Source organism: Vicugna pacos, chromosome 6, assembly GCF_048564905.1.
Source record: "Vicugna pacos chromosome 6, VicPac4, whole genome shotgun sequence".
Classification (NCBI taxonomy): domain Eukaryota; kingdom Metazoa; phylum Chordata; class Mammalia; order Artiodactyla; family Camelidae; genus Vicugna; species Vicugna pacos.
In genome coordinates this window covers 4,097,932-4,121,746 of record NC_132992.1, presented here as the reverse complement: position 1 = coordinate 4,121,746, position 23,815 = coordinate 4,097,932, and the positions used below count along the sequence as shown (strand labels likewise).

The 23,815-nt window shown below is 35.8% G+C and overlaps 1 protein-coding gene across 4 annotated transcripts in view; it reads right to left on the bottom strand.

The window, feature by feature from the left end:
* DPP8 (dipeptidyl peptidase 8) overlaps positions 1-23,815 on the bottom strand; it is a 44,817-nt gene that overhangs the window by 2,517 nt on the left and 18,485 nt on the right. For 3 of the 4 annotated variants that reach the window (XM_072962212.1, XM_072962213.1, XM_015243855.3), the window contains 14 exons: positions 22,226-22,336; positions 20,894-21,022; positions 20,276-20,337; positions 18,501-18,601; positions 17,645-17,822; positions 16,606-16,765; positions 13,411-13,490; positions 10,666-10,818; positions 10,294-10,429; positions 8,983-9,128; positions 4,923-5,069; positions 3,575-3,727; positions 2,171-2,313; positions 1,480-1,591 (listed from right to left, as the gene is read on the bottom strand). In XM_072962212.1, the coding sequence (XP_072818313.1) occupies positions 1,480-1,591; positions 2,171-2,313; positions 3,575-3,727; positions 4,923-5,069; positions 8,983-9,128; positions 10,294-10,429; positions 10,666-10,818; positions 13,411-13,490; positions 16,606-16,765; positions 17,645-17,822; positions 18,501-18,601; positions 20,276-20,337; positions 20,894-21,022; positions 22,226-22,336 (1,811 nt within the window). Of the gene's footprint in view, positions 1-1,479; positions 1,592-2,170; positions 2,314-3,574; positions 3,728-3,763; positions 4,531-4,922; positions 5,070-8,982; positions 9,129-10,293; positions 10,430-10,665; positions 10,819-13,410; positions 13,491-16,605; positions 16,766-17,644; positions 17,823-18,500; positions 18,602-20,275; positions 20,338-20,893; positions 21,023-22,225; positions 22,337-23,815 lie in introns of those variants that run through there. The other variant, XM_072962214.1, reaches the window with a different exon arrangement.

The window sequence follows — 23,815 nt, the reverse complement described above, 5'->3', positions numbered from 1 at the left end:
GAGTAGAGGTCTTTTTAATATTCTGTGGTGATGAAATGGGAAGAATTCATAAAGCACTTCTTTATAGAATGTCTCAAGGAAAAGCACTTGTACAACTGAGTTTTTACATGGAACGTTTAAAATGGAACTCCATTTTTCACTTGAAAGAATGACAACTGTGATGATTCAGGCTTGGGTATTAGGCAAACGTTTTCTCAAAAATGACGTGAGCTGGTCACTTCAACGAAAACAATGACAGTACTTACTGCCAATGACAAAATTTTGAACTTTTAAGTGAAAATTCGAATTCTGGAAGACTTGCAGCTACCACTACTTCTAGCTCATGAGCCTCCCAAAACGTAGAGACTTTTCTGTTGAGACCAGTGGTAGTATCAATGCATGTGATTTTTAAAACATTTTATAATGAAATGAGCCAACATTTAGAAGACTGGCATAATACAGTGAATCAGTATTTTCCAGATGACCAATGCATGGGTAAAAGATCCATCTGAAGTACAAGATCCAAGAGATTTTAATGTAACAGAGTATGAAAATATAAATTTGACTTCAGGTTTCACACTAAAACCAACCTTTAAGAAGCTACCATTTGTCCAGTTTTGGTGTTGTAACAAAGAATATCCACCACAGTCTGTAAAGGCTCCCATTTCTTTACAAATTTTATGAGGTTGAAATTTTTTTTATTTTGAAAAATTGATTTTTCCCCCCATAAATAAACATATTAGAGGTTATTATTAATTTTAAATAAATATTTTAAAATTTTCTTGGTCTTTAATCTTATACAATAGCTGCTGAATGACAACTCACATAAACAAAAGCTCTTTGGTATATGAAGGGGTCCTGAGACCAAAATGCTTGAAAACCGCTGCCATAGATAAATATCTCATAATACTTACATAAATGTCAACTGGAACATAAAAAAGGGAAAAGCAATATTTTTCCTTTCTTATGAGCACATAATCTGTGTAAGGAGTAAAAAGAGAAAGCAAGGAATAACGAGTCCTCTTAAAAGCCGTTTTTTTTTTTTTTCGTAATGGAGCAATGGAGGTGGGTGACTTGTTGGTTTCTGCTCCAGTGTCAATATAGAATAAAAGAAAATCAGAAGACCATGTAATTAGGTCCTGAAAGTCCTTTACAACAATGAAGTCAAGCAGCATTTCCTCACCCTTCCAAGGGGAAGAAGCAAAGCAAAGGAGGTTAGTGAATGGCCGGACTCCTGTCATCTTGTCCATGATCACAAACTGATGGCAGATATAGATACATGAGGCATGTAATCCAATAGGTCAAATTTCAGCCTGACTTCAACAGGATCTTAACTTTTATCCAACTAGAGGCACTACTGACTATGCCTATTACTTTATTTCTCTTAAGCAGAGAGTTGCCACAGCTGAAAATCTGACCTTACTCCATGGTTTACTGTATTTCAAAGTAATCAGTCAGTAATCACGACTTTTTTAATGAGAAAATGTGAAAAGAACTCACCTGTAAATCATATGGCTTTCCAGCCCTCACTAAAAAACTCAGTAATATACTGGTGTGTGCAAAATGGACATTCTCATCCAAGAACCCATGTAAGAGGAGTAAACGATTTGGTCTGGAGAAATGGAAATATCGGAGGAGGATTAGGCAAGCCACTTATTATTTGGGAAAAACCACTTAATTCCTTTAAACTAATCACAATTAAGTACATTAATGTTCTTGTACTGTAATAGTAGAATAAGGATTCAACATTTCAATATTAAATTAGTACTATATTAACCAGATGATGTATGTAATGAAAGGTTAAAAAATTAAAATCTCATGTGTTCAGTTTCCTTTTGAGAAATCAGCACACATCAGTAGTTATAGCACGTCCCTAGGAGGAAGAACGTCATATACGTTATTTGTAAAATATACGTGAGCAGAAATAGAATTTTTTCCACCTTGAAATGGCTGTGTACTTAATTAAACTTCTTTCAGCACTTAAGCAATGGCTTCAAATATAACTTGTAAAAAAACCCAAATTATATGAACTGGCCTGTAATTCAGTTTTGAGAAACATCCATGCCTGCTAGTATTCCTATAAAATACTAGGCTTAGTTTTGTCATAGTTGTAAGTTTTTATTATTACTAAAGACAATTAAAAAAAATACGACTTTAAATTTATAATCTTAATTTTAAGGCTTGAACTTACTCAGAGGGGAACTTTTCTGCCTGCATGGCCACAGAGCCTAAGTAATAGCCTTGTTCATTCTGGTCAGGGTGACCCATATAACGTTCCGTGTAGCCTGTATCATAGAAGATCCACAGAGTGACTGGGGCCCCAGCAATGGCAACCTACATAAGAAAACAGTGACAGTCAAATGTGGTCCAGAAAAGAATGGCTAGCGATGAGAATCTGTATCTGCAAATTTACAGGCTAAAATTATCCTCAGGCTTTAGCCCCACGGCTGGGGCATACATGGTCTCAGGCAACTCAGAAAATCAGAGTGGAGTGCCAAGGTTAGGAATCTGATACTGTGTGCGTCAGTTAGCTTCACATTCCACGGGTGTGCCACACACCAAGTCCTTAACCTGGGCTAGCTGACACACAAACACGGGCCTTTGTTAAAAGAGGAGGCTGAACTAGAACATATGAATGCCTCAATGTAAACTCATTCCTGCTTCTGGTGAAAAAAATATGGGACAAGTGTCAGCTTTATATAGGAAAAGCAGTCATTTTTTTTAGCCTCTACTGGCAATACAGGATTTAAAACAATGAATGAAATGTATTTAAGCACTGAACACTTGCCTCACTTTACGGCACCCACACACAGCTTTGTATTTAAATATTCTAATTACTTTCTCTACAGCTGTAAGCCTGGGAAAACTGCTTTCAGAGTTCATTTTGTGGTTATTATAAATAAAGATTATCTGAATACACATGTAAGAACAAAAACCCCATCATTTTTATTCCTAAAACTTTTTGCTGTGAAATAAAATCATGTTATTGCAATATTAAGAAAGAAGAATGCTATTCTTAATTCCCATTCCTTTAACAACTGTTAGCTCCTTTTTCTATTTTCTTCTAGTATATTTTTGTAAGAAGTTGTTTATAGAATTGTAATCACTGTTATATATTTAATAATTTATTCATCCAATACAGATTTACTTAGGACCTACCATGAGCCAAGCACTGTGCTTAGCTGCTGAGGACACAGTATAGGGCAGACAAGTCTCTGCCCCCAGAGCTTGGGGTCCAATAATTAAACAAGTAAGTACAACCCAGTATATATGTGTGTATTTCACTAATCCTGATTATCTCCCATAATCTTTGGCATATGTCTATAAATAGCTAATAACTGATTATCAAGTTGACAAGTGTTTTATATAGACATATATATAGATAAAGATATGTAAATATATCTCACATGGATATCACAAGATGACAAGATATATCTATTATCTCACGCAGCTATTAAATACACAAACCCTAACATTTTATAATACTGTCAACTCTGTAAACTGGCAGAAAATCGACATTTTCTCATACCCTCAATTTATAAAAAAAAAAATTCTACCCTTATTGCAAAAAGGAGTACAGCAGGAAGTGACATACCCTGAAGATATCTGACCTCTGCATGAGTGCCATCAGGGACAGGTATCCTCCATAGGACCAGCCGTGGATGCCCACACGATCTAAGTCAATGAAATCATATTGAGAGGCTAGATATTGGAGTCCTTCCACCTGATCGTCAATTTCTATTTGACCCTGTCAAAAAAGGGTGAACATTTCACTGATTCTGATGAATAAAAATCTCATTATAAGAGCGCTTTTAAAGCTGATAGATGTTTTTACTAAAAATACCTGTAGTTTTTTTAAGATAAGAACTCACTATTAATTGAGATTCTGTTGCTCAAAAATTTTTTTTTACTCTATTTAGAGATAGGAACCTACAGCTTCTGTTGCTAGCCTGCCCTAGAGTTTAGCTATCCTTGGTCATAGTGTTCTTCCCTACTGTGACCCAAAATGTCCCTTGCTATGTGGGTATTTCCCATTTCCATTTGTTCTGTTGTCTGCTAAGAGGTCAGCATCTTCCTTGTAACAAGCCTTCCTATACCCAAAGATAAAAAATTGGCCCCCTTGAGTGGTTGACTGATTTTACTTCTCCTTTTGAAAACTTAATGCAGTAAAGCAGAAGGGATCACCCTCGAGACCTTTTCCTCCTATTTTCCTATCACCTACCTCTAGGAACTGAACAATTTCTTTAAAGTCCTGTTAAGTCCTAATTCCTATCACCACCACCCTGTCTGTATTACTAGGCCTGCCAGTGCACACAATCTCACTTCACTGAGCCAAAAACAAAAATAAAAACAAAAAAACTTACATGAGAATACAACATAAGGTCAAAGAACTGGCTGTGGGAGAAACTCCCCATGTCTTACTCAGCATGTCCAATACACTGGCAAACACAGTAACTGCCTTACTGTGCAAAAGGAACATCGGATTCTCATCATTTCCCAAAGCAGCAGAAAGGACATGGGGCATCTCTAAAAGGTAGCATTTAAAGCTTCCTGTAGAGAGAAAGAGGCTTGTCACAAGGAAGGCACTAACCAGTTGGTTTCTCTCTTCACAGAGGACAGAACAAATCTCAATAGTGTACAGGATGCTGAAAACTAAATGTGCTGCCTTCTGGCTAAGCTGGACATATAAAATTGAAAGAGAGGGTATTTCTAGGTACAAGTGGTTCTGTCTCAGCTCCCCAAAGTTACATACAGGTATCCACGAGCTAGCCTAGTGAGTATCAAGTTGCATCTTCCCTCCCACCCCCAAACTCAAACACATGCTAACACACGCGCACTCACTCACAGCCCCTTCCCCCAACTCTTCCACTGGGATTTCACACCAAACAATGCACCGAAAATGTAAATGGCTTTAAAAGAAAAATGCTTGTATGCTCACACACCATTTTATATTTAAAGGCGCCTTCAAATTTAAGCCCTCGGTGACAGGATCCCCTGTTGTCTATCACTACTACCACATAACCCAGAGAGGCTAGGGTATTCAAGCGGAAATACTTGATTCCTTTAAACCGATTATTCACCAACTGCACCTGAGGAAGAAATACAACTTCAGTGAAATTTATTACATGGTAGCATACAAAAGCATGAGAGAGGCAGGATGCAAAAAACAGAAAGCTTAACGTTTTTATATTATTTTGCCTATAAAATAAAATTTTATAGAACACAACATGAGATTGACTCTCTTAACAAAAATTTAAGTGTACAATACAGTATTGTTAATCACAGGACAATGTTGTATTGGCACATCTCTAGAACTTACTCATCTTGCATAATTAAGATCTTTTTTTTTGCCTGCTGATTACCAATCCCCCATTTCCCCCCTCAAGTTAATTATTTTTAAATTAACTTGAACACCAGAAATTGACATAACCTTGTAAACTGACTATACTTCAATTTAAAAAAAAAGTACATAAATTAACTTAAATCTTTTCATGTTTATGTTACTTTTCTTTCTTAACTTCATGTTCAAGGTTCAGAGCAATTACTGAGCAACTATAGCCTTCAAAACTATAACCTAGATATTAATTATATACAAGAGTTTTAACCTGCCCCATAGAAAAAGGTACTAAAATGATTACTTCTACCCTGAGGAAGAATTTTATCATTCAAATGACGGAATAAGATAATTTTTCCTCCCTACTTCTCTCTTCTGGGATTTTCTCTGATCAGTAGGGGAAAAATACAGTATTTTAATGAAAACACTGTGACCAGCTGGCTCCCTTTTTCCTTTTACACGAATCAGTGCAAAAAGTACAGGAATTCTTAAATAACTTTATTGCCCTGGAGGCCTGCTTCTTCTCAGAAGGTATTTAAACATAATGCCCTTCGGCACTAAGCATTCAAAAGTTTCCTTCAATATTGATTCTTCAAAACCTGTGTTCTGCTATTACTCAACCTGCTCTCTCGTGCATTTCTGTTTGCAAAACAGTGCCTGTCACACAGGAAACACCATAAATATTTATTGAATAAACATTTCACAACATACAATTGTCATCAATGAAAAGTTTAAGGAACTAAGCGTTGATGACTTTAATGGGGAAATAGTTATTGCTTTTCTTGAATTTCACTTTTGTCCAACTACAGACCTTGCTGCATTTAGTGACAAAGTAATTCACTTCATGGTATGAATTGTGACACTGTTGCTATTCAAAGGATTCCCACTTTGACCCGAATATACACCAAGAAAAACAATGTTTGGACCATTGATACGATTTAACTGAATTTCACGAGGCTGTTATGTGCTATTGGAAAGATCTGGTCCTACATTAAGGAGCCTCTTCATAACTAACCCAGATGGTCATCAAACACAGGGATGAATGATCTCCCAGTGGGCTGAATGGCCAAACACATTCTATCATGCAGTCTCATGGGGAAAGCTCCCTGCAAACCAAACACCACATTCTCCTGTGGCCTCATCAAATTTGGATGCTTCCAAAGATACTTTGAGAAAGAAACTGTTCTGTGAGTGGAAAAAAAACGCAGTTTTAAAGAGCTCCAAATAATTAAACAATTTTGTCCTAACAACATTTGCTAGGACTCTTTTTTTTTTAAATTATGGTAAAACATGCATTTTAATCACTTTAAGGGTATAATTCATTGGTATTAAGTATAGTCACACTGTTGTACAACCATCGTCACCATCCATTTCCAGAGCTTCTTCATCATCCCAAACAGAAACTTCAAACCTATTACCTAATACCTCCCGATCCCTCTCCCAGTCCTTGGCCACCTCTCTATTCTACTCTGTCTCGATGAATTTGTTTCTTCTAGGTACCTCATACAAGTAGAATAATACAATATTTATCTTTTTGTGTCTGGTTCATTTCACTTAGCACAATGTCCTCAAGATTCATCTGTATTGTAGCATGCGTCAGGATGCCCTCCTTTTTTAAGGCTGCATAATATTCCATCATATACCATATTCTGTTCACCCATTCATCTGTCAGTGGACACTGGGGTTGCTTCCGCCCTTTGGCTATCATGAATAATGTTGCAGTGTACACTGGTATACAAGCATCGGTTCAAGTCTCTGCTTTTAATTCTTTTGGGTGCATACTCTGAAATGGAATTGCTGAATCAGATTATAATTCTGTGTTTAACTTTTGAAGTATTATCATATTGTTTCCCATACTGGCTGCACCATTTTACATTCCCATCAGCAATGTACCAGAGTTCCGATTTTGCCCCACACCCTCACCAACATTTGTTATTTTCCTTTTTTCCCCCTTTTGGATAACAGCTGTCCTATGGGGTGTAAAGTGGTATCTCCTTGTGGTTCTGATCTGCATTCCCTAATGACTAGTGATATTGAGTATCTTTTCATATGTCTTAGACTTTTAAATTTAATTACTAATATAAGGAGTCCTCTGGTCTTAAAATCCAGACAACCAGCTATAGTTTTCATAGTGTTTTTTCCAAACATGTCATATATCATTTCTTCACTGGGAAGGAAAAACATTCTTCTTGCTTAGCTGTAATATCAAAATAATATAACAAAACATGTAAAGTTCTTGAGTGTCCTGTAATTTCTCTCTTGAATTTCTTTATATTATACCTTTGTTCGAAGTTCACAAGCATTTGGCTTCAGGTTTTTAACACGGTCTGTGTGTGGATGATCCATGTTTTGCTTGTTTGTAAAACTCACTAAACAATATGGCAAAGTGATTTAACTTGATATGTGATCATCACTACTGAGACTTTATGGCTTATGTACTTATTTTACTTTTATTGTTTTGAATGACTTGACATCTAAATACATTTCCAGATCTGAATAACTAAGTATAATTATAAAGGATACTTACTGAGTCCAAGGGAGTTGCTTTATCAAAACAGGGTAACTATATTCAGGGGCTCAATTTAAGATATATAACCAAGATTAAACATTTAAAAACATTTCCAATTAACCAGTTCACCTACCCCAAGTACTTTACTCTGACAGTCAATAAAATTTATGTAATACTCACATGCCAGTATTTAATCCAGAAAAAGGAAAAACAATGTGTAAACATTTTGCAGCGCTGAATAGTAGTACAACAGTTGCTTTAACTAGCTCATAAAAATATTATAGCTTACTTAAGAGAAATGACCTTAGAATGAAGGCAGGGGAATTCACTAGGCTAACCAAGGCTTTCAAAAATATCTGTTAAGCAACATGGATGCTCCTGGAGAATGTCATTCTAAGTGAAGTAAGCCAGAAAGAGAAAGAAAAATACCATATGAGATCGCTCATATGTGGAATCTAAAAAACAAACACAAACAAACAAACAAAAACAAAGCATAAATACAGGACAGAAACAGACTCATGGGGAGAGAATACAGACTTGTGGTTACCAGGGGGGTAGAGGGTGGGAAGGGATAGACTGGGATTTCAAAATTGTAGAATAGATAAACAAGATTACACTGTATAGCACAGGGAAATATACACAAAATGTTATGATAAATCACAGAGAAAAAAATGTGACAATGAGTGTGTATATGTCCATGAATGACTGAAAAATTGTGCTGAACACTGGAATTTGACACAACATTGTAAAATGATTATAAATCAATAAAAAATGTTAAAAAAAAATCTGTTAAGACTCTTTAGTTACGGAGGCATTTAATTATTTAGTTTTATTTCCCAAACAAGTTTCTCTAAATAGGAAACAACATATTTACTTACTGACATGAATATCACATTCCCCATGACAGTTACGGTCCTCGCTGTAAATTAAGAAATTGACACTGACTTTCAAATTAGCCATCTAGCAAAACCCAGCTTCCTGAACTTCTAATCTGGTTAATTAGAACACAAGCCAGAGTCAATAAAAGGAGAGGCTCAGCAAAGCTCAAATCTTGAACAATTGGCTAGACACTTAAAAAACAAATCACCTAAAAAAGAAAAAGAAAAAATACACACACACACACACACACACACACACTTATGTATATAAATATGCCCACCTGAGGACCACCATATATAAACAGCACAGTGGGGTATTTCTTTCCAGGTTGAAGATCATGAGGTTTGTACAGCATCCCATACAATGTAAATCCAGTAGTGCTTTCAAAAGAGAAAATTTCTGGAGGGGTATAGTCAGGAAGAGGACCTGCGAGGAGGTAACACCGAGTCTGTAAAAGGAGTTCTTATGGGAGCTCGACAATCTAAGAGCAAGGAAAAGGTACCATAAACCCACAACCACATACACAAATAACTGACTCTCCCCCTTTCAGGTGATAAGCAAGAAATTAAGCATGAACATTTACCTTTAAAAAAGAAAATCTAATGAACATGTCAAATTATCTATTTCAGAAGCAGACACACAGTATTATAAATAATCCTGGGAGTCAAGGAGGTATTTACATGCAGAACAATACAAATACTTTGCGCTCAGTTTGGTGTGACTTATTGATGGTTAAGCCATATACCTGATTAGAAACTGAAAGCACAAATTAACTTAGTCAATTTAACTTGATCACAGCAGGTGCTCAAAACACATTTGTTTCTGATCATTAGAGAATAAGCCTAATCGGGACGCAGAAAAAAAGTAAGTCATGATTAGTCTTTGGTTTTCCAAAGCTATGCAGACCTATCCTAAGTCTATGTATACTGGACGATGTGACAGTCTAAGCAGAGACCGTATTACTAATCCTGATCGTGGACATCAAAACATTCCTATACCTTGTGCTTTTGCACTGATGTTCTAATTCCTTAGCAGATATTAACAAATGAAGATACTTAACAGAAAGAAGGATTTGGGGATAAAATGAATTAAAAGATAAATAAAATCAGTCCATTCTTTATGCTTAAGAAATCAAGCATTTTGAAAATAATTCTAGTGCTCTTCACTCTCATACAGAATGAGTGTTCTATCTTTTATTAACATAGCCATTACAAGTTGTTTAGAATTTAAGAAAGTCACCAGCTGGTATTCCTTAAAGCTGCAGTTTCCCTGCTCAAAAGTTCAGCATATGTTATCTTCAAGTGCATTCGTTTATCTGGGAAATCATCCAAACATGTGAATAAATCATTTCCTAGCTGATATCTTGACTATTTTAATCTTATTTTCAAAAAGGCCTTCCAGACCTGCTCCTGCCTAAAGTTATCTGGTAGTTGACAGAGTAGGAGGGGTGGGATCAATCAGGAAGCCAGCAGCTCAGGGACAGGCAGTGGTGAGGGATGGGAAGACTGTCCAGGAAACATGGACATACGACACAGGTTTAGTGCATTAATGTACTAATCCTACTTAAGACCAGTTTCAGGGAAATGAGTACCTGCTGAATCCAAAATGGTGGCCCAAAATTCCTTTGTTTTGGAAGCTGGGTCGTCTTCAGAACTTGATAGCTTGTAAAGGGATACACAGTGTGGATTCTTCTGGTTACTGTACTTACTTATAAAGAAGTCACAATGCTAGAGAAAGGAAAAACAATTACTTTTTCCCCAGGGAAAAGTAAAAACCTCTGCCCTGATGCTATAGCAGGAGCATGCTAAGAGTCTGACCACTTATATGCACATTCAATGCTAAAGTTAAGGCTAAGCTTTTTGCAGGCCAACTTCACTGATTTTCACATTACTGAGAAGGAGTATTACATGAGCAGAGTGTTTTTTATATGACAGGAAACCCTTTACAAACAAGGGCTTAATACCCGGCTGATGCAGCAGGAGTGGGAATAGCCACGGTCAGTCAGCCTTGTCACCTCTCCAGGATTTACATAACTGACCACATACAGGTGATGTTCTAAAGGAGAGTCTTTGGTGCCTTCAAAATATACCAGCTTTCTGACTTCATCAACCTGGATCTGTCAAAATAGCAACAACAAAAAAATCAAGACCTAGCAAGACCTTGGCAAGGCCAGTAATTCAACAAACAATACCCAATTTTATTCAGAATCATTTCAGTCACCTTTGATTTGTGCCTCTATTAAAAAATTTGTCACCAATGTTAATAAACCTGAGTTGGTTTTATTCATGTCTTATAGCTAAGACTAGATTCTGTCCAAAAAAAAAAAAAGGACGCCTGAGTTGCATGCTAGTGGCAGAGTTTCCAATATGGTTAGAATGTATGCTCTTCTTAAGATACACTGATTATTTCATTAAAACGACAACCCTTTACAGAGAGAAAATACCTATACAGGTCAACCATTCATGCACATTTAAGAGTCTAATTTTAGCATTCTGCCTATTTCTCAGTGCAGCATTATCTTGAGCAGTATTTTTTTTGGTCTTTTGTAGAAATTTGCAAAAATGTTTTATCTATTTGGGGTTGGGGGTAACTGAACTCAATCCCTCAAGCAGTTTCAATACTGGTATAGTTTATAAGTATGGATAAGATCTTTTAAGTCTTCAATACCGAACTCAAAAAAAACCAAAAACAAAAACTGCAAGTAAACTCATGGCTGAATTCACTTGATGTTCTTCCCAAATTACAGTAAGATTTTAAATAACTTGCTTTTATTGTTTCTTTTTAAGATCTTCTACCAGCCTACTCAAATAATGTTTAATAAAATTCACCATTTTTTTTACATAGCAAAGAAAACATAGATACATTTCTAAAATGAATATTTTTAAATGCCACATATTCTTCAGGAAGCTTCTTCATCATTACAAACACTTTTAGCATGCATGGATACAGAAATAAATACAGTTGACACTAAGTAGGCCCATATGACAGAGACAGAAAGGATATAAGGGATAAGAAATGGCAAAATCATGAAACCTCACAGGTACGTGTTAATCTGTGTGAAAGGTCAGGATGGGTTCTGCTCGTGACCTAGAGGCTAGAAGTCAGGCCTTTCAAAATTGAATAAATAACTTATTAATTCCTCACTCCCCTTTTCTTTGTTTCATGTAACAACTTTACAGGAAACACCTGAGGCCTTTAGCATCACATGAGTATTGAAATCATCTGAGGGGCTCGTGAAACAGACTGCTGGGTCCCATTACCAGAGTTTCTGATTCAGGAGGTCTGGAGTGGGCCCAAGAATTTGCAGTTCTAAAAAGTTCCCAGAGATGCCAATGCTTGGCTTCTGGTGCAGGGGCCATACTTTGAGAACCCTAAGGGGGCACATGGACTCAGAAGTCTCAAAGCTTCACCCAACTACTGTCATTAGAAATCTTTGGGTGTGAACTAGGTCACTGGCAAAAGTAAAGAAGGGAAGAGTGACTTAAAAAAAATAAAGCAAGGATAGAGGGAAAATAGAAGAGTTAGAAAGAGGACACAAACACATCACAGAAATAAGCATGACATACACAAAGAAGAAAATTGATGCACAAGATAGCTAGTAGTAGAAAGACATTCAGGTTGCCCAAATAGGGTTCAGATCTGCATAAATACAGTCTTAAGGGCTCCCTCAGTATTATCCAACCATTACACAGCATAAAGTTTACATCAGCATAATTTTTTGTTTTCAGAATTTAGAATTTCACTGTAAGATTCTTCTCAGGTGACAGTAACATCCAAGGTCCCTCAACAGAAAAAATACACATATTGACTATATAACCAGAAGGCCATGTGACACTCTCAGTGGAAATGAGACTTTAAAAGTTGCCTATTATATTCTAAAGTTTTTACCAACAAAAACAAACCTGGGACCTGGATCTTCTTTGTTTCTCCTTAATCACCCTGGGGACTACGAGTGACTTCTATAGTAGCCAGTATACACAATCCTTCAATAAATCTCCGAATCAGTTTGAGGAAATCACAGGCCTTCACTAAATCCTGGTAGCATACATCAACTTAACTGTATGTATCACACATATAAAGGATGGAGTTCTTAGAGCTCTCATGAAACTGACCACCTAACTGAAAGTTGAAACAAATGTGAAATACTATAAAAGGCAAAAGAAAAAAAATTAGAATTCATTGAATTGCTACAGAAAGCCATATCCCGAGGGTGATTTCTTATCAATCTATGCTCTCTATAAATGTCCATCATATTTGCAGGTGGTAGATGAAACTTTACATTTGTGAGATAAGGTAAACAGATGAACACAAGAGCTTCAAAACCTCAGAAGCAGTAAATGCAATTTCTAATACAGAAATGACAGGAGTAGTCTGTAAGAGATTTAGAAATAATTTTCAAACTGTATCCTAACTCACAGCTTTTGCTAGACTCGGAAAGTATGGACCAGCCCTTTCCTTATTAAGTAGTAACACTGTATTTGAAAATGGTGACCTTTAGTAACCACAGCACATCTAACACTAGGGTTATGAAATGGGTGGGATTTATACATTAAACTAAGACTCTTCTTTTCTAACAACTTGAGCTCTTCAGGCCCTAATTTAATATTTTCAGAATACTGGGGTCAAATGAAGTTGCACTCCTGGTTGTTTGTACTGTATACACACAGCCGATGCTGACGAAACATGTTATTAGAATAAAAGAACATACATTAGATCCATGTCGGCCAAGAACTTCCCATTCACCACTGGTAATTGCTATTTCCTCTTTGACAGGACATTTGAAATCACCTAAAGATAAATATAGTTATAATTCAGCACTTCACACCAGACTATAAACAAATGAAACAATGAAGAACAGTATTCTAAATGCTTTTTTCCAAAAAAGTACACTGAAAAATTCAAGTTATGTTTGCAGTAATGAAAATGTTTTGGAACTAGATAGAGGTGGTAGTTGTACAATATCATGAATGTATTAAATGCCACTGTTCATTTTAAATGTATATTTTAAAACGGTTAATTTAATGTATGTGAATTTCACCTTAATATAAAGTCTACAGTTAGAAACATTCCAGGTTGTGAGTCTTCATGATGGAATGATCTACATAAACAAAGTAAAAACAGCAAAATAGATTCTTATGGCAAAGCCAGAAAAGAACTCAAAGTCACTTGCCTTCCTAAACCTTTGCCTAGACAAACAAAATCATGTAATGGGTCAATAAGGCATTCATTTCTTCTAGAAATGCAACAAAACTACTTAAGAAGCTCAGAAGGAACATTTTAATACCATTGTTTTTTATTTGCCAAAAATAAACCGGGTTTTTACCATAGTATATGCCAATATGTCCCATGTATCTTTATGAGATTCTGTCTTGGTACATGAGGTTCTCAGTGGCCTAAGGAGGAGGCTGAAAAAAATGGAAACCATTGCCCTATGCCTGGCTAATGCTAGGTATGGCTGTGAGGAGTGACAGCTGAGGACAGGCTGAGATGGTCAGATGATACAGGATCTTAACCAGGGTCCCACTCAAGTTAAAAAAACAGACTTCTTTTTCTTAGATACAAAAATTCCACTTAAGTACATTAAATTTTATCACCAGAAAACGAGTATTATTTAACATATATAACAAATACAAATTGTTTCACATTATAGCCACTTATGGAAGAAAAGAGGAGAGAGGAACAAAATAAAATGGACATCAGGAAGAGGAGGAAGATCTGCAGCAAGAAAGAATAAGTAAAAAGGAGGGAAATGAAAAGAAGTAGAGAAACTGAAGGGCCCAGAAACAGACACCAAGAAGGAACAGAGACTAGGCGTTCTGAATGAACCTCAGCTGAGGGGAAACGCTCTTCTTATTCCTCAATTGGAGTATAAAATTTTAAGCTATCTTCTTTCTATTACTGTCCCAAGCATGTTGTTTTAGTTAACTAACTACTATTCACAGCTTTCTGACCAGTCTTCATCACTAAACTTTCTGGCATTCCATAAGTGGATTTATTTAATTTCTGAACACCAGAAGAATTGGTAGGGCAACTTCACGCTAAGGGCCAAGTTAAACTAAGGCTCTTAGGGAAGAAATCTCCATCTTAGATATACTAGATCTTGTCTGACTTTTAAAAAAAATTAGACTAAGGAAAGGAGCAAAGTCATAGGCAGTATTTACTTTGCTAAGATGGAGCTCACTGTTTCCCAAGTAAGAATGATATTTAAAAGGCCATGTTGAGGGGGAAAAGTATAGCTCAGTGGTAGAGTGCATGCTTAGCAGGCACAAGGTCCTGGGTTCAATCCCCAGTACCTCCGTCAAATAAAAGTAAGTAATTAAATAAATAAACCTAATTAGCCCTCCATCCCAAAAAAGGCCATGTTGAAAAAACAAACGACCCAAATAAAAAGTTGGCAAAGGATCTGAATAGACATCTCTCCAAAGACACACAAATGGCCAATAAGCAGATGAAGGAATGTACAGTATCACTAACCAGCAGGAAAGTGCAAATCAAAAGCACAATGACATACCATTTCACACCCCGTAGGACAGCTATTGCCAAAACAAACAAACAACCCTAGAAAAATCACAAAATTTGGCTAAGATGTGGAGAAATAAGAACCTTTGTGCACTGCTAACAGGAATGTATTATTAAAGTGTAGCTGCTATGGAAAAGAGTATGGTGGTTCTTCAAAAAATTAAAAAAGGAATTACCATGTCCAGCCATTTCACTTCTGTGTATATACCCAGAAGAACTGAAAGCAGGGTCCATACACCCATGTTCGTAGCAGTATTACTCCCAATAGCCAAAAGGTGGAAGCAACCCAACTGTTCATGGGTAGATGAATGGATAAACAAAAACAAAATGTGGTATATACATACAATGAAATATTATTCAACCTTGAAAAGGAGGGCCATTCTGATACATGCTACAACCTAGATGAACCTTGAGGACACTATGCTAAATGAAATAAGCCAGACATTAAAGGACAAATATACTTATATAAGTATAATTATACTTAAATGAGGTATCTAGATTAGTCAAATTCATAGAGACAGAAAGTGGTTGCCAGGGACTGAGGGGAGGAAGGAATGAAGAGTTATTATTTATTTTCCACTAAATTAGGTATTACTCATTGGATAGTTTCAGTTTTAGAAAATGAAAAAAGTGCTGGGGATGGATGGCGGTGATGGCTACAGAACAATGTTAACATACTTAATGCCATGAAACTGCACACTTAAATGGTTAAATTGGTAAATTTTGTTATGTGTATTTTACCACAAAAAATGGCTGAGTCTGTTAAGTTACAAATGGCAGTTAAGCATATAACATTATAAAATGCCTAGGGTCCAAAACAAACTCTGTATTTTTAAAGTAGAAAACCATAACTCAATTTTTCAAATACCCAGGAGATGTATCTGATGTACTATTTCATTTTTTCTAGGCTTACACATTCTATATTACATTTCCCAGAAGGAAAACTATCACTTTTTAAAAAGAAATTAACTTCAGCTGACATAATATTTAATTTCACTTTGGGCAACATAATTTTATCAGTCTGAGGCGCTATAACTATAAATTAACTTCAGCGTAGATGCAGACAGTATTAAAAAATCTAGTATGTACAAATATCTACTCACTATACAACATTTTTAAAATAGCTTTTTTAATCTAAAAATTATATGGGCTGATTTTAAACAAATTAAAAAGTACAGTCAAGGTCAAAGTCAAAAAAAAAAAGAGAAAGTAAAAATAAGTAATCCCAGTACCCAGAGATGACCCACTATGAACAGTTTATTATGTATCCACCGAGAACTCTGTCCTACGCTTATAAAGTATATAAAAAAAAATTAGATTACCCTGCCCCTCCCACCTCTGCTCCCAACATTTTTTCCTTTTTAAATAAAAAAGGATTTCTTACTTGGGGCAGGCAGCCCACCACTGGATCGTTTATATTTGCTCTCCTTTAAAATGGATGTGATTTTATATAAATGACGGAAACCTGTTTTGCATTCAGAGGCAAAAATAAATTCAATTTCATCTTCATGACTTTGGGGAAAAACATGAAAGATGTCATGGATCTGTAAAATGAATAGCTTAATTTACTATACACATTAATGAAAATACTACATAAACAATTCAATTAAGCCAGAGAAAGAAGAATTACTTGATAAACATACTCCAAAATATAAATAACCGTCAGGCTGGGGGCATGGTATATGCACAATGTTAGATTTTGCCTGGGCCTTTCATATTTATCTTACTTTAGTCAAACACTTCATCTATGTAGAAATAAATGTTTCCAAATGGAGAAGATAGAAAAATGTGGCCAATAGCTGTTTCTTACTCACCATTCTCTGCAATCCTTTGAAACATGGCACGAGGTTTGTTTAATGCTATAAACCTTATTACAGAAATGATGAGGATAAATTTTTTTTTTTACTTTTCTTTTCCAGAGAGAAACATTCTAACAGTTGAAGGGAAAGCAGATGTTCATCTGGTTTATGTGAATCATATGAAGCCTATATTCAGCCAGGGAGTGAGCTGGCTTTATTTATTTTGTATCTTGTTTTAAGTTTTTTCCACTAAACTGGAAAATTCAAAATTAATCCCAAACTGGTATATTTTGGTATAGTTTGCCAACTTGAAAGAGAAAGCCCTTTCCAGACAGAACTCCTGTGGTCCTCTCAGAGGCCCTTGGATGAGGCAGTGTTTTCAATATCCAGGAACAAGGGCAATTCTGCAGCCAGGGAGACGTCATTTCAGTGGCATCTACTTTCTGTCTACAAACCCCTCCCCATTCTGGAACCATCATCCCACTTTGAAATGTTCTAACTAAGCAAATAACGTTCATGATTACTTTGAACTTAAAAAATTCATTTTGATAGTCAGCACTCAAGCTTCATTTGCTTTAGCACTCTGAGAAAATATTTAAACCAAGTACAAGAAAACATGCATACATTTATCCAGATGTCTGTTGTTTCTTCATAGATAATAAGTGGCGTCACAGAGTCAGGCACTGACTCAATGAGTCTCTGCCTTTCCATGGCATCATCTTCTACTGGGATAAATAACTCAGGTGAGATCAACACTATCTGCAGGCGAGTCTGGGAGCGATCGAGCAGGATGGCCCAAGCACTATTTAGATAAATAAAAGGAAAGAACCAAAAATAAAGCCAACTTGCAGAAAATGAATACTCAACTACTTCCTCCCCTAGCACCCATCAGTTATTTCTGTAATCACAAAGGAAGAATTGCTTTAGTTTATGTTAAATTATCACTTATAAATGACTAATTTAAAGTATTAGCTTATTCTACACTTATTTTTAAAAGTTAAGCTTGAGCAGAGTTTTTTAAAGTGGTTTTCTTTAAATTTCCAAAACCACAGGTGGCTTTTGAAATTGTTTTCTCCCTTTAATGTCAACAAACACCAGCCTTGTGAAACTCCCGTTATCCGCATTAGACACAGGAACTATGTGTAATCAACTTTATATAAGGCTCTACAAGTATTTGCTTAAATTATATAATAATAAAAGTACACACTTACACGTGAGCCTGAAAGTCATACAATTTAACCACAAATAACACTGTGAAACCATGACTGGCTAGGTAACAGACAATTAAAATGCAATGCACCTACACTTACAGGATTACAAATCCTCAAGTCAATTTAGTTCAGGAAAAATTCTTTGTGCAGAAATAACTATGCTGCAAATTTACATGTGAAGGCAGCTGCCCTGGAAAGAAAAACCTAATAGCACAGACAGTTCTGGATCCTAAATTATTTGTAAGGAAGTGACAATTTAACATACGCACTATTTTCCCTCTGGAGTCCATCCAGCTCTGGCAATATATTCAGCTCCTTCAAACAGAATCTCAAAAGGCTGAATTAGCTCCTTATCTATGACATCTATAATCTATTAAAAAAGAAAAAAAGGAATCTAGTTATAGAAGACTTAGATAAATAATTAGCTTACTGGTCCACTTAAATCACTATCTTTAACAACATGACACCTTTTCAGTCTTAGGTTAATAGGACATAGCAAAACCAGCAATAAGTTGTGGGTTACCTATACTGGTGCTCTTTATGCCTAAAAAAGTTCTAACTATAAAAATCAGCGTAATCTAAAAGTCTTTTCCCATGAGTTCATACTAATAGAACTCTTGAAAATCACCAGTAAATCAGGTTTTAATCACTTTAGACTCTAGTATCTAAGAAAAATCAGTCCCTAGTTCCTTATATTTTACCCTAAAATATTATTTGTATAATATATTAGTGAAATGGTCCTGGGTAAGCAAACTTTTTCCCTTTAAAAGTCTAGCTAATACAATTAAAAAATAAATTTTTAAAAATGGGCAAAAGATCTGAATAGACAGTCCCCCAGAGGAGATATACAAATGGCTAATAAGCACATAAAAAGATCACCATCATTAGCCATCATAAAAATATAAATCCAAACCACAGTAAGATACAACTTCAAACCAACTAGGACGGCTATGAGACAAACACGAACAAGTGTTGATAAGTATGCGGAAAAGTTGGAAACCTCACACACTGCTGGTGGAAATATAAAATAGTACAGCCACCTGGGAGAAGTTCAGCAGATCCTCAAAGATTAAATAAACATAGAGTTATCCTAGGACCGAACAAATCCACTCCTAGGTATCTAACCAAGAGAAATGAAAACTTGTACGCCCACAGTATTGGCAGCAGTATTTTTAACAGCCAAGAGTTGGAACAACCCAAATGTCCATAACTGATGAACAGATAAATAAAATGTGGTATATCTATACAATGGAATATTCTTAGGTGATAAAAAGTAATGAAGTGCTGTTATATAGTGTAACATGATTAGTGCTTGAAAACATGATGTTAATTAAAGAATCTAGACTAGATACTGTACGATTCCATTTACACAAAATGTCCAGTGTATGCAAATCCACAGACAAAGATTAACGGTTACCCCGGGGCTGAGGGGCATGGGAAGGTTTAGGGGTGACGACCAAGGGATGTGGGTTTCTTCTAGAGATGATGAAAATATTCTAAAGTTGACTGTGGTGATAGCTGCACAACTCTGTGAATACACTAAAAGCCATTTTAAACTTTAAATGAGTGAATTGTACTGTATGTGAATTATATCTCAATAAAGGTGTTTTAAAAAAGTCTAGCAGAGAAGACTGCTTTTTAATTAATTTTGTATATATTCAGCTTACAAGGATTTGGCTGTCCAAATCAGAGAACAGTAGTATAAGAGAAATGAGGGATATTTATATCAATCTACCATAGACATCTATTCAGCACAGAAGGTAACTTACCAGTCAAAAGCCACTATTTAAAAAACAATGATCTGGAGAATTAGCAAAGGCAAAGGGGAAACCCTATTGGAAAGCAGTAGTAAATATGCATATCCCCATATTCCTATTGAGAACCAGCAGAAAGTTTTCAAAGTAGAAAATCAGGTCAACCTGGAATCATGATCTGCAGATCTCAGCAAGCTCAACGAGTCCAAAACATAAAGAAGTGTATTTAGGATCTCTACTGACTGACTAGTCAAATGACACACAAAGTTAACTCGGCATTTTATACTTACCCTTCCTTCAGTATCAATCAACATCTCCGACATCTTAAAAGTGACTTTTGGATTTGCTGTGCCTTTAGAAAGAGACATAAATGAACAGTAATGCACATCCAAAATTATTCAAACTAATGTTGCCAGGTCAATCCTTCTTACGCTTCAGTTAAATCAGGGATACTGCACAGAGTCAGGGCTTGATAGCGTAAGAAATTCAAAACTCCATTTCAAATTCACAGTTTTTCATATGGGTATTAAAAAAAAGCTGTAAAATATCAAGTCAGTAGGTAACAAAGAAGGGAAACTGTATCATTTTACAGTTGAAATGCTGTAAACAGCAATATGTGGGGGAAACTATTAATTCATTGAGAACATAATCCCTTAAAAATCTTCACTTCCTAGCAAAGACACTTCTTTATTCGTTTCTTGAAATAATCAGTACACTTCCCCAGCTTTGAAAATAACTAAAAGGATCAGCTTGTAATTAGAAAAGCTACTTCAGGGACACTTAATACACAGCTCATCCTTGCTAAGGCTGCAAAGAACCAGTGTTGACCATACCTTTGGATAACTGCAGAAAAAATCTTGTTTGAAAAGTAGGAATGAATGAATATAAATGCCAATGGAATACAGTACCTGTTTTAGGATAACGGAATGAATCTGCCCTCCTTGTTTCCAACATAGGTGATGTAACATGAATAATTTCCACCTCAGATTCATCGTTTTCTTCATACAGAATTCTAAGAATTTTGCTGCCACTGGGAGCTTAAAAGGAAATTAAATATTGAAAATGTAGAAGAATTATGCCAGAAATTAATCATAATTGACCAGTCCCTCTAGTATTATATTTCCCATAGTGAAAAATAGTTTATATATGAACTACGCTGCCTTTTATGTTTGAAAATATCACTAGTCTTTGTAGTAGCAAGCTAAGTTACTGCTAAGCCACTTTTACTGGTTAAAGGTTATTCTTTTTGGAGGGCATGTAAAAAAATACACATACATATTTAAAAAAGGGGAAACACTTGTGAAGGATTTCAGTGCTTGCGTACCTTAAAATTCATTAGTGTTGAAAAGTGTATCAATACACTTACAATATTTCCTATAAAAAGTCCTATTTCAATAGAATCTAGTTTTTTGAATAGTTTCTCTAATTCATGTCACAATCTTGTTCTAACAACATAGTTCTTATAAAACACTTTACATCTTAAAATAAAATGTCCAAATCTAAGACACGGCTTAAAAATAAATATTTTTCATGGTCCCTGAGAGACATGTTCAAAAACGCTAGCTGCAATCCACTAGTGGGTTATGAAATCTTTTAATGGCTCATAACCAGCATTTAAAAAATACAGCAAACAGAAAAAACTATACAATGTCAGAGTGCATTACACATAAGGATAAGTATTGCTTCATGAACTCTGTTTTCAGTTTTATGTATAGAGTACATGTACAATGTGTTAGGCTAGAATGGAAAATAAATTTCTTACTGGATCGTAAGTCAAAGTTTGAAAGCTCCTGCTTCAGAGAGCTTTTTCTTGGCAAGGAAAATACTCGTCAATTCACCAAGAAAAAGGACAAATTTGTCCCTTTCTCTGATCCATTCATACACTAATTTGGCCATCTGTTCTTGCGGACTCCCTAGCCAGTCCTATGTTCTTCCAGCAACTCTCATTAAGGTGTGATATTTTAATTTTGCTACCGACATTACCAAGACCAGCTTCTAGATGAACAATTGGCAAGGAGAGTTGAAGGACCTGGGGCACTGAACCACAATGCAGTTGTTTTTACTAGAATTCATTATGGTGGGATACAGCCTGAATATTCTAAATAATTACTGCTAGGATCCAGTCTTCAGCACTTCAGAATCTACCGTTCAGAATTAAGAATCTGTGCACTTAACTAATTGGTAGTTCAATCTCATAACACTGCAATTGACCTATAATAGATTATTTTGAACCGTCTTACTTGTTTCAGCCTCTGGACACCACCAATAGCCAGAATATCTATCAAATTCTTCTTGAAGAACAAAGGTAGCAACTCCGGCTGACCTGGGATCCTCCTCCATGTTGGCTAGCTCTGTGCAAACATAAAGGCAAATCTCACACGAAGTTCTTTCTCTTTTCACAGGCACAAAGCAGAATGATTCAGTTTACTCTGAAAGGCAGCTGTTGTATAGCGGCGAACTCTGGAGCCAAATGGACTGAGTTCAAATCTGGATTCCATCACTTACTAGCAGACTGACCTCAGGCAAATCACCCTGTCACATTTGACTGCTGTGTCCCACTTGCAAATGAGAATAAGAACCTACCTTATATGACTGCTATGAAGATTCAATGAGTTACTTCACATAAAGTACTTAAAACAGAGCCTGAACCATAGCATGTGTTCCATAAATGTTAGGTATTATTTTCCCATTTGGTTAAAATCATGGGAAAAAGAATACATGTAAGGGTCATGGTGACTTACAACTCTCCTACACAGAGAAGCACATCTTTAGACCTCGAAGGGGTCTTTACCGATCATGTGATTCAACATTCCTCCCCTCTCCCCTTCCTCCCATTCAAGCAGAGCAGATCAGTTTTCATCTGTTTTACACTTAGGTTTCCAGCAAACAGTTGAAGGGAACTTTTGCTTTAAAAAAACAAAAATAAAAACAAAAAACCCCACAAAGCCATGATTACATAAGATTTCGCAGCATGGGGAAATGTTTATAATATACTTGAATTTTAAAAAGCATATTACTAAATGATATGCATGTTGTGATTCCATTTATAAAAATGTTATACAAATATATGCTTTTTAAAGTGTTGGAAAATAAAACAAAATGTGGTTCTCTCCAAATAGTGAGACTATGGACAAGCTTTTTTAAAAAAATGCTTTATATTTTACAAAATCTTAAGTGTACCATTTATTTTTAAAAATGCATATACTTGTATAACCACACCCTATCCAGACACAGAATATTTCCAACACCCCAGAATGTTTTCTCATCCCCCTTCCCAGGCAAGGTCCATGCCCACCCCAGAAGCAACCATTGATGTGACTTCTATCACTGGATGTTAATAGTTTTGCATATTCTAGAATTTCATAGAAGTGAAATCATACAGTATACACTTTGTGGTTTGTTGCTGAGTGATGTTCTACCATAGTTCTTTTACCTGTTCATCTGTTAATGGATATCTGGGCAGCTTCTAGTGTTTGGCTATTACGAATAAAAATGCTATGATCATTTTTGTGTAAGAATCTTTGTGGATGCATGTTTTCAGTTCTGTTGAATAAAGACCTAGGAGTGGAATGGCTGGGTAGTACGCTTAGGGTGCACTTAAATTTGTAAGAAACTGCCACACAGTTTTCCAAAGTATTTGTATTAGTTTATACTCTTACTAGCAATGTATGAAAATTCCTCTCCAACATTTGGTCTTCTAAGGGATGTGCAGTAGGATCTCACAGCGATTTTAATTTTATAGGCGAGTTTCAATGTATTATCTTTCTTATCTGTATTTTCTATATATTGCCTGAAACAAATGCGCAATATAAACGAACATCCCCTTGTCC